The sequence below is a fragment of the Pristiophorus japonicus genome, chromosome 10 (assembly GCF_044704955.1).
Source record: "Pristiophorus japonicus isolate sPriJap1 chromosome 10, sPriJap1.hap1, whole genome shotgun sequence".
Lineage (NCBI taxonomy): Eukaryota > Metazoa > Chordata > Chondrichthyes > Pristiophoridae > Pristiophorus > Pristiophorus japonicus.
The window spans coordinates 44,052,191-44,067,514 of NC_091986.1; the positions used below are offsets into that span (position 1 = coordinate 44,052,191).

At 45.7% G+C, this 15,324-nt stretch overlaps 1 protein-coding gene across 1 annotated transcript in view; it reads left to right on the forward strand.

The window, feature by feature from the left end:
• Nucleotides 1-15,324, forward strand: part of pcca (propionyl-CoA carboxylase subunit alpha) — a 572,168-nt gene that overhangs the window by 183,851 nt on the left and 372,993 nt on the right. Inside the window, exon 9 of the mRNA XM_070891406.1 lies at nucleotides 928-1,006. Coding sequence (XP_070747507.1) covers nucleotides 928-1,006 — 79 coding nt within the window. The remainder of the gene's footprint in view (nucleotides 1-927; nucleotides 1,007-15,324) is intronic.

Here is a 15,324-nt window from a genome sequence, read left to right on the forward strand (position 1 = left end):
ATGGTACCACTTTGTAACTGGCTATGAGGCGATCTGTAAGTGTTGCCCAGGGGGACCTGCCGGTTTCCTTAACGCCCCCCCCTCTCCACTCCCTGTGGGGAAGTGCCTATCCTTTGCTTCATGACTTCGATTGAGATAGGGAACGTGTCATTCGGATTAGCTTGAATGCGTACCTGCACCGGCCAATTTGTGGTAACGCCCATTTTGGCACACCGATACATTAAAGAATGTGTGTTTGTATTCATATATGCTGTTTTTGCCTGCACAATTCCTTTAACCTGACATAGGACTAATAACGCTGAAGTATCATCAACTGGATTAATTATTACTACAATTGAATTTACAGCACAGAAACAGGCCATTTGACCTAACAGGTCCATGCCGATGTTTATGCCCTACACGAGCCTCCTCCCATCCCTCAACATCTCACCCTATCAGCATGTCCTTCTATTCCTTTCTCCCTCATGTATTCCATTCTCCCTCATGCATTTCCTCTTAAGTGCTTGTATTTACAAAGCAGAAAGATGTTAAATATTCTTTTCTTGGTGGATAATAAACTTAACCCAAAAGATCGGACATTTGGTTTGATCCATGCTCTTACTATTTTTCATTACTATCTTCTTTGGATGAGGGGTGGGGGGAAGAGGAGAACAAGTTATCCAAACTGATAATATCATAACTACAGTGGACCCGGAATGATACTGTACTATTTCACTTCAAATTCTTTAATTGGGGTTTATGTATCAAGATTTGGAATTGGCTCCAGATAAAAGTAGCAATAATGCACCTGGTACAGAACGTACTTGAATGTAGATTTCAGTAAACCAGTTGTTGTCTGTAGCGTTATTGGACATATGGTCAGCTGCCATGCTCACATGACCAAATGATCAAAGTCAGAACTTCTGTCTAATTGTCCCCTGCTGCTAGGCTACCCCGTCATGATCAAGGCGTCAGCGGGAGGTGGTGGGAAAGGCATGAGAATAGCCTGGGATGATGATGAGACCAGGTGAGGCCATGCTCAGAGACTAACCTTGCAACAAAATTATGAAAAATATATTGTGTCACTACGGCTTTGATATTGGAGATGTATTAAGAATGAAATGGGATAAAATCAGATAACTTTTTTACATGGCGTTTGGCTGCGTTTTGGTGGAAGTGTTGGAGTGTTGGCCGAGGCAGGCGTTCAGTGTAAACAGAGCACTGCAGGCAGGTTGTTTGTGTTTGTTTTGTTTGAGAGGGTGCCGTTAAAACAAACAGGCAGTGATGCTTCATATGTTTGTGAAACTCACTGGAATGTCATTCACTCCTCTCTGACACTGTTTACCTAGACCTGCTCAGAGCCAGATGCTCCATTTGCTGTACCTGTCCCCCTCTCTCATCTCCAGAAGCAGTGTGAACAATAGGAGGAGACAACACCCAAGGTGCAGCAAGTGGGAACTTGAGCACTGAAAACAAACCAACCCCGTTTGTGCCCATTATCTATGTGACTATCAAGTTGAGGCTAGACTTAATTAAGTTTGTCGCAAAGTGATTTTAAACGTTTTTAAAGAATGTTTCCGATTTCAAAATAATAAATGTAAAATTTGATACAAGGTACAATTGTGTTGCACTTAAATAAGACTTTGGTCTTGCTGCTTGCTGCTTGCTGATTGCCAGATATGTGGCACTGCCACTCAATAGCAGCTTGGACACTATCACACTTATTCTTTTAAGAAGGCACTGAGCTCTGTGTGCCCCCGCCCCTTCCCAGCCATGGATCAGCGAGTAGCACTCTCGGCTCCGAATCAGAAAGTTGTAGGTTCAAGTCCCATTCCAGAGACTTGAGCACAAAATCTATGCAAAATTCCCAATGCAGTACTGAGGAAGTTATGCACTCTCCTAGATACTGTCTTTTGGGTGAGACAACAACAACAACAACAACTTGTATTTATATAGTGTCTTTAACGTAGTAAAAGGTCCCAAGGCGCATCACAGGTGCATAATGAAACAAAATTTTACACCGAGCCACATAAGCAGATATTAGGACAGATAACCAAAAACTTGGTCAAAGAGGTAGGTTTTAAGGAGCGTCATAAAGGAGGAAAGAGAGTCAGCGAAGTTTAGGGAGGGAATTCCAGAGCTTAGGGCCTTGGCAACAAAAGGCACGGCCATCAATGGTTGAGCGATTAAAATCAGGGCTCAAGAGGCCAGGATTAGAGGAGCGCAGATATCTCAACTTTGTGAGGCTGGAGGAGATTGCAGAGATAGGGAGGGCCGAGGCCATGGAGGCGTTTAAAGTTGAGGCGTTGCTTAAACAGGAGCCAGTGTAGGTCAGCGAGCACAGGGACTTACTGCGAGTTAGGACTCGAGCAGCAGAGTTTTGGATTACCTCAAGTTTACGGAGGGTAGAATGTGGGAGGCCAACCATGTGTGCATTGGAATAGTCAAGTCTAGAGGTAACAAAGGCATGGATGAGGGTTTCAGTTGCAGATGAGCTGAGGCAGGGGCGGAGTCGGGCGATGTTACGGAGATGGAAATAGGCAGTTATGGCCTTATATGTGGTTAGAAGCCCATTTCAGGGTCAAAAATGACACCAAGGTTAAACCAAGTCCTTGTCTGCCCTCGCAGGTGGACACAAAAGATACCACGGCACTATTTTGAAGAAGAGCAGGGAAGTAGTCCTTGGTATCCTGGCCAATATTTATGTCTCAACCAACATCACTAATCACTTCTCACATTGCTGTTTGTTCGGCCTTGCTGTGCGCAAATTGGCTGCTGTGTTTCGTACATTACAACAGTGACTACACTTCAAAAAGTACTTCATTGGCTTTGGGACATCCTGAAGTTGTGAATGGTGCTATAGAAATGCAAGTTCTTCTTTCTCCAATTACAGGTCAATCAAATGAGGAATGCCTATAACCTTCTCTGCTCGAAGGAGAACAACCCCAGCTTCTCCAGTCTCTCCACATAACTGAAGCCCCTCATCTCTGGTTTCAAATACACAAATCACTAAAAGTAGCCACACGTTAACAAGACCATAAAAAAGCAAATCAGGCACGAGGGTTTATTTCTAAAGGGATAGAATTGAAAAGTGATGAAGTCTACAGCAAACGAGCCAAAGATGGGCAGAGGAAACGTTACAAGGACACCCTCAAAGCCTCCCTGATAAAGTGCGATATCCCCACTGACACCTGGGAGCCCCTGGCCAAAGACCGCCCTAGGTGGAGGAAGTGCGTCTGGGAGGGCGCTGAGCACCTCAAGTCTTGTCGCTGAGAGCATGCAAAAATCAAGCACAGGCAGCGAAAGGAGCATTCAGCAAACCAGACTCCCCACCCATCCTTTCCTTCAAGCATTGTCTGTCCCACCTGTGACAGAGACTGTGGTTCTTGTATTGGACTGTACAGCTACCTAAGAACATGCTAAGTGGAAGCAAGTCTTCCTCGATTCCGAGGGACTGTCTATGATGATGATGATGATGAATGAAGTTATGCTAAACTTATATCGAACCTTGATTAGACCACACTTGGAGTACTGCGTATAATTCTGGTCGCCATATTATAAAAAGGATATAGAGGCACTGGAGAGGATGTAGAGAAGATTTACCAGGCTGATACCAGAATGAGAGGGTATACCGATCAGGAAAGAATGAACAGGCTGGGTCTCTTTATGCTTGAATAAAGAAAGCTGAGGGGTGAACTCATAGTGGTCTTTAAAATTATGAAAGGTTTTGATAGAGTAGATACAAAGAGAGTGTTTCTACTTGTGGGGAAGAGCTAAAGGTCAGCAATATAAGATAGTTACCAAGTAATCCAATAGGGAATTCAGAAGAAACTTCTTTACTCAAAGTGGTGAGAATGTGGAACTCGCTACCACAGAGTGTAGTTAAGGCAAATAGTATAGATGCATTTAAAGGCAGGCATTTGAGGAAAAAGGGAATAGAGGGTTATGCTGATAGAGTGAGATGAGGAAAGTTGAGAGGAGGCTTGAGTGGAGCATAAATGCCGGCATGGACTGGTTGGTCCCTTAGAAGATGAGAAGGGGGATTTAATAATGGGAAATGTGGAAATGGCTGAGACTTTAAACAATTATTTTGCTTCGGTCTTCACAGTGGAAGACACAAAAACCATGCCAAAAATTGCTGGTCACAGGAATGTGGGAAGGGAGGATCTTGAGACAATCACTATCACTAGGGGGGTAGTGCTGGACAGGCTAATGGGACTCAAGGTAGACAAATCCCCTGGTCCTGATGAAATGCGTCTCAGGGTATTAAAAGAGATGGCGGAAGTTATAGCAGATGCATTCGTTATAATCTATCAAAATTCTCTGGACTCTGGGGTGGTACCAGCGGATTGGAAAGCAGCTAATGTAACGCCTCTGTTTAAAAAAAGGGACAGACAAAAGGCAGGTAACTATAGGCCGGTTAGTTTAACATCTGTAGTGGGGAAAATGCTTAAAATTATCATTAAGGAAGAAATAGCGGGACATCCAGATAGGAATAGTGCAATCAAGCAGACGCAGCATGGATTCATGAAGGAGAAATCATGTTTAACTAATTTACTGGAATTCTTTGAGGATATAACAAGCATGGTGGATAGAGGTGTACCGATGGATGTGGTGTATTTAGATTTCCAAAAGCCATTCGATAAGGTGCCACACAAAAGCTTACTGCAGAAGATAGAGGTACGCGGACTCAGAGGAAATGTATTAGCATGGATAGAGAATTGGCTGGCGAACAGAAAGCAGAGAGTCGGGATAAATGGGTCCTTTTCGGGTTGGAAATCGGTAGTTAGTGGTGTCCACAGAGATCGGTGCTGGGACCACAACTGTTTACAATATACATAGATGACCTGGAAGAGGGGACAGAGTGTAGTGTAACAAAATTTGCAGATGACACAAAGATTAGTGGGAAAGCGGGTTGTGTAGAGGACACAGAGAGGCTGCAAAGAGATTTGGATAGGTTAAGCGAATGGGCTAAGGTTTGGCAGATGGAATACAATGTCGGAAAGTGTGAGGTCATCCACCTTGGGGGAAAAAAAACAGTAAAAGGGAATATTATTTGAATGGGGAGAAATTACAACATGCTGAGGTGCAGAGGGACCTGGGGGTCTTTGTGCATGAATCCCAAAAAGTTAGTTTGCTGGTGCAGCAGGTAATCAGGAAGGCGAATGGAATGTTGGCCTTCATTGCAATAGGGATGGAGTACAAAAGCAGGGAGGTCCTGCTGCAACTGTATAGGGTATTGATAAGGCCGCACCTGGAGTACTGCGTGCAGTTTTGTTCACCTTACTTAAGGAAGGATATACTGGCTTTGGAGTGGGTACAGAGACGATTCACTAGGCTGATTCCAGAGATGAGGGGGATTACCTTATGATGATAGATTGAGTAGACTGGGTCTTTACTCGTTGGAGTTCAGAAGGATGAGGGGTGATCTTATAGAAACATTTAAAATAATGAAAGGGATAGACAAGATAGAGGCGGAGAGGTTGTTTCCACTGGTCGGGGAGACTAGAACTAGGGGGCACAGCCTCAAAATACGGGGGAGCCAATTTAAAACAGAGTTGAGAAGGAATTTCTTCTCCCAGAGGGTTGTGAATCTGTGGAATTCTCTGCCCAAGGAAGCAGTTGAGGCTAGCTCATTGAATGTATTCAAGTCACAGATAGATCGATTTTTAACCAATAAGGGAATTAAGGGTTACGGAGAGCGGGCGGGTAAGTGGAGCTGAGTCCATGGCCAGATCAGCCATGATCTTATTGAATGGCGGAGCAGGCTCGAGGGGCTAGATGGTCTACTCCTGTTCCTAATTCTTATGTTCTTTTGTTCTTTTGAATGTTTCTGTGCCATATATTCTGTGTAATTCCAGTAAATCTCCTCTGCAAGGACTTGACGTCCTTTCTAAAGTGTGATGTCCAGAACGCAATACTCCAGCTGAGGCTTAGAATAACTTCCTTGCTTTTATACTCTGTGCCTCTATTTATAAAACCCAGGATGCTGTATGCTTTTTAACAGCATTATCAACTGATCCTGCCACCTTCAAAGGTATTGAATGTAATATTCCCAATTCGATTTTTGAATATTGGGAAGAGCAAAGCCATTGTTTTTAGTCCATGTCACGAACTCCATTCCCTAGACACTGACTCCATCCCTCTCCCCTACTTCTGTCTGAGGCTGAACCAGACTGTTCGCAACCTTGGTGTCATATTTGACCCTGAAATGAGCTTTCGACCACATATCCGCCGCATAACTAAGACCACCTATTTCCACCTCCGTAACATCGCCCCTCTCTGCCCTTGCCTCAATTCATCCGCTGCTGAAGCCCTCATCCATGCCTTTGTTACCTCTAGACTTGATTATTTCAATGCACTCCTGGCTGGCCTCCCACATTCTACTCTATATAAACTGGAAGTGATCCAAAACTCTGCTGCCCGTGTCCCAACTCGCACCAAGTCCCGCTCACCCATCGCCCCTGTGCTCGCTGACCTATATTGGCTTCCGGTTAAGCAACGCTTTCGATTTCAAAATTCTCGTCCTTATTTTCAAATCCTTCCATAGCCTCGCTCCATCCTAGCTCTGTAATCTCCTCCAGCCCCACAAAACCCTGAGATGTCTGCGCTCCTCTAATTCTGCCCTCCTGAGTATCCCTGATTATAATCGCTCAACCATTGGTGGCTGTGCCTTCTGTTGCCTAGGCCCCAAGCCTGGAACTCCCTCCCTATACCTCTCTGCCTCTCTAACTCTCTTTCCCCCTTCAAGACGCTTCTTAAAACATAGCTCTTTCCCCTACGCTAATTTCTACTTATGTGGCTCGGTGTCAACGTTGTATCGCATAATACTCCTGTGAAGCACCTTGGGACGTTTCACTACATCAAAGGCACTATATAAATACAAGTTGTTGTTGTTGTAAGTGAGTAGGTTGTTGGCAGTTAAAATTTTATGCCCTTGAACAAAATACTGGGTGAATGTTTGTTAATATTTACCCTTTACTTTGCTCAAGGTTATAAATGTTGGGTGTCAACAATTAACTACATAGCTGAAACACAGATCATACACTTTGGGAAAAAGAAAATCCCCATTTCTTTCCTCTCCTGTTATTGCTGACTTTTGTTGGGGAAAGTTTTCACTGGTTGCCAGCAGACCTGTAGTGCAGCTATATCTGTTGCTCTAATATGAGCCCAAACAGTGAGCAGGCTACTTTAGCACTGGGTGAATTGATTTTAAGCAACACTGAAGTTACTTTTAACATAAATCATATTTTGCGACCTTGTGACGAGATAAAATATTTGGAATTAATGCTTTGAATTGCCTCTAAATTTCTATACCTAACTAATATAATTGACTTAACTCGCCAGGCAGGAAACTGACTAGATGGTGTGAGCATTGGTTTTTAAACCCCACCTGATTTTGCTCTCTGTTGACTTCAGTAGACAGTCCTCTAATTCTGGCTTCTGTGCGCATTCCCGATTACAATCATTCCGCCATTGGTGGCCGTGCCTTCAGCTGGCTGATAATTACTGCTGTGAAGCGCCTTGGGATGTTTTGCTACGCTAAAGGTGCTATATGAATTCAAGTTGTTGTTGTGCAAACCCAATTTTCAACCCGATCCGTTCAATTTCCCACCCGGTCGGGTTAAGTTAAAAATAACCCCAATAACACAATATAGAATATGTCTATATTTTTCTAGAATTGCTGTATTTTATTTGGTCAGTTTACCAAAAATCTTTGAAACTTTAATGTTTGTCACAATCACAGTACAAATATTAAAGGGTTAAATCTTCTTGCTGTTAATGAGTTCTGAGTGACACCCTGCTGGAAGGTGTGTGCATGTGAATAGGATTGAGTTCAGCTTTGGTTCTCTTTCTTACTGCTGTGTTTGTATATACCCTGTACACTCAATGTACAGTTACATAAGACCATTGAATGTATCTTACACTGTGAACAATATGCCTGTACCACCAGAGGGTGCAACTGGTGGAGACCTAGAGGTCACCTGCACACCGCAGGTAACCAAGTATAAAAGGGAGCTCACCTTACTGTAACATCATTTAGGAGCTGCAATAAATGGACTAAGGTCACAACAGTTCAAGTGCAATACCTTATCTCGTGGAGTCATTACTAAAGTGCTTGCGACGAGAATACGAATTTCCACGCGAAAAATGGCTAACCTTGGCAACTTTCAACAATTCGCTGATGGGGAAGATTGGGATGCCTTTGTGTAAAGGCTAGAACACTACTTCATCGCGCACGACCTGGCTGGGAACACGCCGACCTCGCTGGCTGATAAGCGCCGAGCTATCCTGCTCAGCAGTTGTGGGCCCACCGTTCATGGCCTTGTCAGGGACTTGCTAGCCCAGAGAATACGACAACCAAAATGTTCGCAGAGCTTGTAACGTTGATGTAGGAACAGCTCAAGCCAAAAGAGAGCATCCTCACAGCCAGACACTTGTTCTACACACACCGGTGGCCCGAAGGCCAAGAAATCGCAAAATATGCTGCAGACCTGAGACGCTTGACTGCATCTTGGTGTGATTTTGGTGACCAGCTCACCGAAGCACTGAGGGACATCTTTGTTATTGGAATCGGCCACAAAGGCTTCCTCCACAGGCTGCTCTCTGCAGACACCACAGTCACCCTGCAGCAGGCAAGTACAGTGAACTGAATGGCGCCTTTCAGAGGCAAGACTGTGACCCCAAGCCCCGCAACTCTGAGTCCGCCGCAGGGGGCCAAACGGCCAGCCCCATGCTGGCGCTGTGGAGGAAATCACAGGGCCCACCAGTGCCGATACCGAGACTATACTTGCAAAGGCTGTAACACTAAAGGCCATCTCCAGCGAATGTGTAAAAGAAATTTTACTCACCGAGTTGCTGAAGGGTTGGCTGATCACCTGGGCTCCAGCGCTGATGAAGACGAAGAGAGAGTCCAGGAGGCAGCTCAGCCCCAGGAAGAGGTGTACGGAGTGGTTACCTGCTCCACCGAGAGTTCCCTGTTGAAAATAGAAGTCGAAATCAACGGTGTTCCAGTCTCGAGGGGCGAGCCAATCGCTGATGAAGCAGGCAGCCTTCGAGAAACTCTGGGACAATCCTATCGAACAACCCAAAATGCCATCAATCCAGGTGAAGCTGCTCACTTACACAAACGACACCATCCCAGTTGTTGGCAGTGTGGATGTCCAGGTGTCCTACGGCGGCGCGATGCACAAGTTGCCTTTGTGGATCGTTGCTGGTAATGGTCCAGCGCTGCTAGGAAAAGATGGATGAAACAAATCCAAATCTGTTGGAGTTGGGAAAGCCTCCAGGCCCCGGCGATCGACGTCCTATGCAACCCCAAATTTAGATCCATCGCAGCACCTGAAGATCCTACCGTCCAACTCGACTGCGCAGCGATGACACACACCGCGCTAATCAACGGCGAGATGATCCAACCCGAACGACCAGACCTCACCTTCCGGGCCGTGGCAGGACTCCAAAGGAAGAAGATCGACGCAGAAGGTAAATTCCCGGCTTCAGTGGCAGAACCTGGGGAGAGAAGGATCACAGCAGCCTATCTCACGGAGAGAAAGAAAACGGCGCCCGCACCACGAGGTGAAGCGCCTGAAATCAAGATGGCCGCGACCAGACCATGAGGGGCAGCGTTGAGGGAGCAACACGTGATGCAGAGCAGCGAACCGGATTGGGGTAAAGTTTGCAAGGCCCTCTTAAAGGGGACCGGCAACACAGAACAATTAAAGGGACATTTCCACTTTTTGTACAGCCATGCCGGTGATACTAATGTGAGAGATGTAATTAACAAATGCAAGTATCTAAATGTACCGTTGAACAGCGATGCTGGTAGGATACATGGAAAATATGTAATTGATGAATACAAGTATCTAAATGCAATATTGTACAGCGATGCCGGTAATATACAGGGAAAATATGTAATTGAGGGAAAAGATGTAATTGACAAATGTGAATTAGTACCTGAGTGCGATCGGAGCCAATGAATCATGAATGTAAACGATGGAATAATGTGTGATGCCGGGTTCAATATGCACGCCAACAAAACCAAGGGCAACCTCCCGTTTGAAGCACCCAGATCCAGCCGGCTACCCAATCATGTAGCCTGCGCCTCCGGGACCAATTTAATGCCCCGGAGTGCGGCCATACACAGTGGAAGCATACCCACTGCAGGGCCAGTGATCAGCGGACGGCACAGGCACCACTACTGGCACCCTGCCCCAGATTGGCCCTACCTCTGTGACCACCAGGGCCAGTACCAGGAGCAAGAGGCCAGCACCCTCCAGCCCTCCCGACGGGACCTGGGATGGCCAGGTTCCCACTACCGCTGAAGGGCAGCAGGGAGACCCTGCAGCCCTCAAAGGAGGACAGGGAGGCCACACACTCCTGTGGCTCTGCCCACCACTAGGCAACGGTAAAGGCCCCGAGACCCAGCTAGGGGAGCGACCCGAGCTCACCCAGCTGGCAGGGGGCGCAGTGCAGCCATCAGACAACCTGGACACAGTCCGGTCACTCTGGAACTAGCGTCCTCACCCACCTGCACCTACACCCCAGGGGCAAGACTGTAATACCATGTATGTACCATACCTGTCATATGTACTCGTTCCACTTCTGCAAGACCCAAACAGTGATATAACCAATCCTACCTTTTTTTTCCATTCTCTGTACATGTATGTAAATGCAGATGTTGAGCCACACACATAGTCTATGTATGGGGGGGTGGGGAATGGGGGAATGTAGCCATGGATCACACCCAGAACCCCCTCAAACCCCCACTTCAACCTCCAACCGTCCACTGCTGACCATTTCCTAATGTCGTGACAATAAGGATTTGGGGGTCCACAGGGAGAGAGCCATTTACAAGCACAGACAAGGGCTTTGGGCACACAAGTCGAGGGCCAGAGCACCCAGTGCAAAGGCCAGTGGCACAAGACTTAGGGGGCAGTGATGTTGTGTAAGTATATACCCTGTACACTCAATGTACAGTTACATAAGACCATTGAATGTATCTTCACACTGTATACAATATGCCTGTACAACTGATGGAGACCAAGAGGTCACCTGCACACCACAGGTAGCCAAGTATAAAATGCTCACCTTAATGTAACCTCATTCAGGAGCTGCAATAAATGGACTAAGGTCACAACAGTTCAAGTGCAATACCTTACCTCGTGGAGTCATTACTAGAGTGCTTGCAGACACAACACTTACCATCTCGGGGTCTAAAATCTCACTGCCCTCGTGGCCCAGGCTAACATGAATAACAGGCCACTCGGGCAAGGTGTGAGTGGGTGCTGGCGCCTGTGGAGACCAATATACTTTGCAAAATGATGTTTAAGCCCAAGAACATGCGAAAATACGAGAATGATGGGCAGGAAAAGACCAGTTGGTCTTTTATAGATCAGCCATGATCTCATTGACTAGTGGAACAGGCTTGAGGGGCAGAACGACCTCCTCCTATTCCTATGGCCCATCAAGCCCGCCCCATATTCATGATGGCTGAAGTATATTGACTGAACACTTCCACCCTCTCTTCCCCATCCCCCCCCAGGGCCCCCAGTTTCCCACCACCATGTAATCTCCTGGGGGAGGCAAACAAAAACCCAGAGCCAATAAGGGATTTTCAGTTTTCAAAGACGTAAAGGTTTTTGTCACACTTTATCTGCAACCGTCCCCGTAATGTGTGTAAAAAGACTTAGAGTACAATATGGGGCAGAGAATTGTTGAACATAAAAGTCACGGCTAATCTCCCTACTCCAGTGCAGAGCTGCAATCTAGAACCTTCCTTACTGGAGTTCATTTCTAGAGGAATACAAAACCTAACAACATAATATTATCTTTTTTCTGCTTTTGGTTGTCGTTATAGTTTGCGTACTGGATCCCTTGTAATTTTTGAAAACTTTCTTAGCATCCTTAATATAGCTCTTTTTATTCCTACTTAACCAGGTTGACCTCTGTTTCATTATAATCTGTTTTGCTTCGGCCGGAATAAATGTTGATTGTAGCCTTAGCAACCACCCTTCAATGCTTCCTCCAGTTGATTTCTCAACTGTTCTTGTGCTCTCATTTGTTTTTGTTTTACTTCCTTCAAGGTTACTATATTTAAAACGCAATATCTTTTGTCACTGACCCCCCTTTTTTTTTTTACATACCCTGTTGCCTCCAGTACTTCACCTTACGCACCTAGTTCATTGATAAACATTAGATTCAGAATTGCTACTAACCTTGTTGCTCTTTAGCGAGTGGAGTATGAATGCAGCACCTCTGGAAACATGTACCCTTCTTTAAGAAAGAAGAAGAAATAGTATTTAGATAGGCCCTTTCATGTTCTCAGGATGTCCTAAAGTACTTCACAGTCAATGAATTACTTGCTCAAGCGTATTCACGCTTGCTTCATAGGCAAATGGAGCAGCCAATTTGTGAATCAGATCTTTAACACTGAGCTGAACAGTTTGATGAGAGGCCTTGCTTAAATGTCGCCTTGTCTGAAGGACAGCATCTGCCCACAATGGGAACCGTAGCATAGTGGTTATGTTACTGGACTAGTAACCCAGAGGCCTGGACTAATGATCCAGTTATGTGAGATCAAATACCACCACAGTAGCTGGTCAATTTAAATTCAGTAAAAAATAGATCTGGAATAAAAAGCTTGTATCAGTAATGGTAACCGTGAAACTACCGGATTGTCGTAAAAACCCATCTGATTCACTAATGTCCTTTAGGGAAGGAAATCTGCCGTCCTCACTCGGTCTGGTTTATGTGTGACTCCAGACCCACAGCATTGTGGTCGACTCTTAACTGCCTCTGAAATGGCCTAGTAAGCCACTCAGTGATATTCAAGAAGGCGGCTCACCACCACTTTCTCGTGGGCAATTAGGAATGAGCCTTGCCGATGACGTCCACATCCCATAAATTAATTTAAAAAACAAATGCAGTACAACACTGAAGTATTTACCTAGTTTTTACACGTTCAAGTTCTGATCCACAACCTCTTGCCTGACGCAAAGGTGAGGGTCCTACGAGTGAACCAAGCTGGCCCTTCACCCGTTGAGATCCCGCTTAGAACCATCAAGGTTTACAGCACAGAAAGAGGCCTGGTTCTTTGCTGGACAATCAAAAACAAATTCCACTGTCCCAATCGTTGCCATAGCCATAGGAACAGGAGTATGGCTTTCAACCGCTCAAACCTGTTCCGCCATTCAATTTCGATCATGGCTGATCTGTATCTTAACTCCACCTACCTGCCATGGTTCCGTATCTCTTAATACCCTTGCTTGACAACGATCTATCAATTTCAGTTTTGAAATTTTCTATTAACCCCCAGCCGCAACAGCTTTTTGGGGGAGTTCCAGATTTCCACTACCCTTTGTGTGAAGAAGTGCTTCCTGATATCAACTCTGAAGGGCCTGGCTCTAGTTTTGTTATGCCCCCTTGTTCAAGACTCCCCCCCCCCCCCCCACCCCCCACACAGAGGGAATAGTTTTTCTCTATCTTGTCAATTTTGATGAGTAAATAAAGAGAAACTGTTTCCAGTGGCATAAGAGTTGGTTACCAGAGGACACACATTTAAGGTGATTGGCAAAAGAACCAGAGGTGACACGAGGAAACATTTTTTTAACACAGCGAGGTGTTATGATCTGAAATGCACTGCCTCAAAGGGTGGTGGAAGCAGTTTCAATAATAATATTCAAAAGAGAATTGGATAAATACTTGAAGGGAGAATATTTACAGGGCTATGGAGAAAGAGCAGGGAAATGGGGTTAATTGGATAGCTCTACCACAGAGCTGCCACAGGCATCATGAGCCTAATCGCCTCCTCCTGTGATGTATCATTCTATGGTACTATGGAATGGAATATTGCCCTAACAAAAAGGTGGGTTTGGAGCATGGGGGCAGTTAAATAATGATGCTGACGACAATCCTCCAATGGCCGGCCCCGATCCTCTCTTGCGCCCCACCCACTCCCCCAAATCAACCCCCTCACAACATCGCCCCACGATCCCCGGCTCCTTCCCGATCCTCCAACCCCCTCCCGATCCTCCGGCCAACTCCCTCCCCCCCACCCCCCCACCCCGAGCAGTCGGTACATACCGATTAACGGCTCTTTGAAAAAAAAAGGGGGGCAATTTAGGCTCGTTTTGATTTTTGAGTTCGTACTATCGTACGAAGGAAAATATACTCCAAAGGCCTACATCAAGTATGAAATTATTTATTGAGATGGGAAATCAGCAATTCAAATACAGAGGATCTAGATGTATGATATAATACGAAATCTGCTACTACAGGTACAATTCCAATTTCAGAAGGAAACAAAGAACAGAAGGAAGTTAAATGAACAGTATGATTTAAAATGTTTGATTGAAAGGACAGATAAAGAAAAGATTTTCATTCATATAGTGCATTTTATGACCTCAGGATGTCCCAAAGTGTTTTAAAGCCAATTAGGTACTTTTTAAAATATAGTCACTGTTGTAATATAGGAAGCGCGGCAGCCAATTTGCGCTCAGCAAGCTCCCACAAACAGCAATGAGATAATCTGCTTTAATGGTTTGAGTGAAGGGTAAATATTGCCCAGGACACCGGGCCGCACACCCCTGCTCTTCTTCGAAATAGTGACCGTGGGATCTTTTACGTTCACCTGAGATAGGAGACAGGGCATCGGTTTAATGTCTCATCCAAAAGAGGGCACCTCCGACAGTGCAGCGCCCCCTCAATACTGCATTGGGAGTTTCAGCCTAGATTTTGTGCTTGAGCCTCTGGAGTGGGAGTGGGACTTGAACCCATAACCTGACTCAGGCGAGGGTTCTGACACTAGTTACAGCACATGTACGTCGGCTGAGATCGCCGAACTTGGCAAAGCTTTGGATCACACCCGAGAGACTATACGGCTTAAGTTACACGATGCTTTTACAAACAATGGGCTCTATTTTCGCCACGAATAGGTGCCGTTTTTTGGCATCCAAACGTTTCTTGGCGTAAAATACTCACTTTCCAACTTTTGCCAACGTTTAGATGCCAGCACCGACCATGTGCGCCAGTTTTAAACATTTTGCCGCAGACATGAGTCAAAACTGGATCGGGCGCCATTTTTATGGACTTAAATCGATTTTGGCTGTCCACAATTTTTTTCAGCGCGGTGCACACTGCCCAAAAGCCCTGCAAAAAAAAAAGGTACGTTAACGTAAGGAATCGGTGCGGCGCACAAGAGGACAGGAGCGAGACAATAAGAATACAGAATAAAATACCTTTTTTTTCACCGGGAACTCTTTGGAGCAAGGGAAGAAGATTTCCGGGCCGGAAGGACTGCTCCTCCCCCAGCTGGACCCGCTGCAATCCCGGGTCGAACGGCCCCCC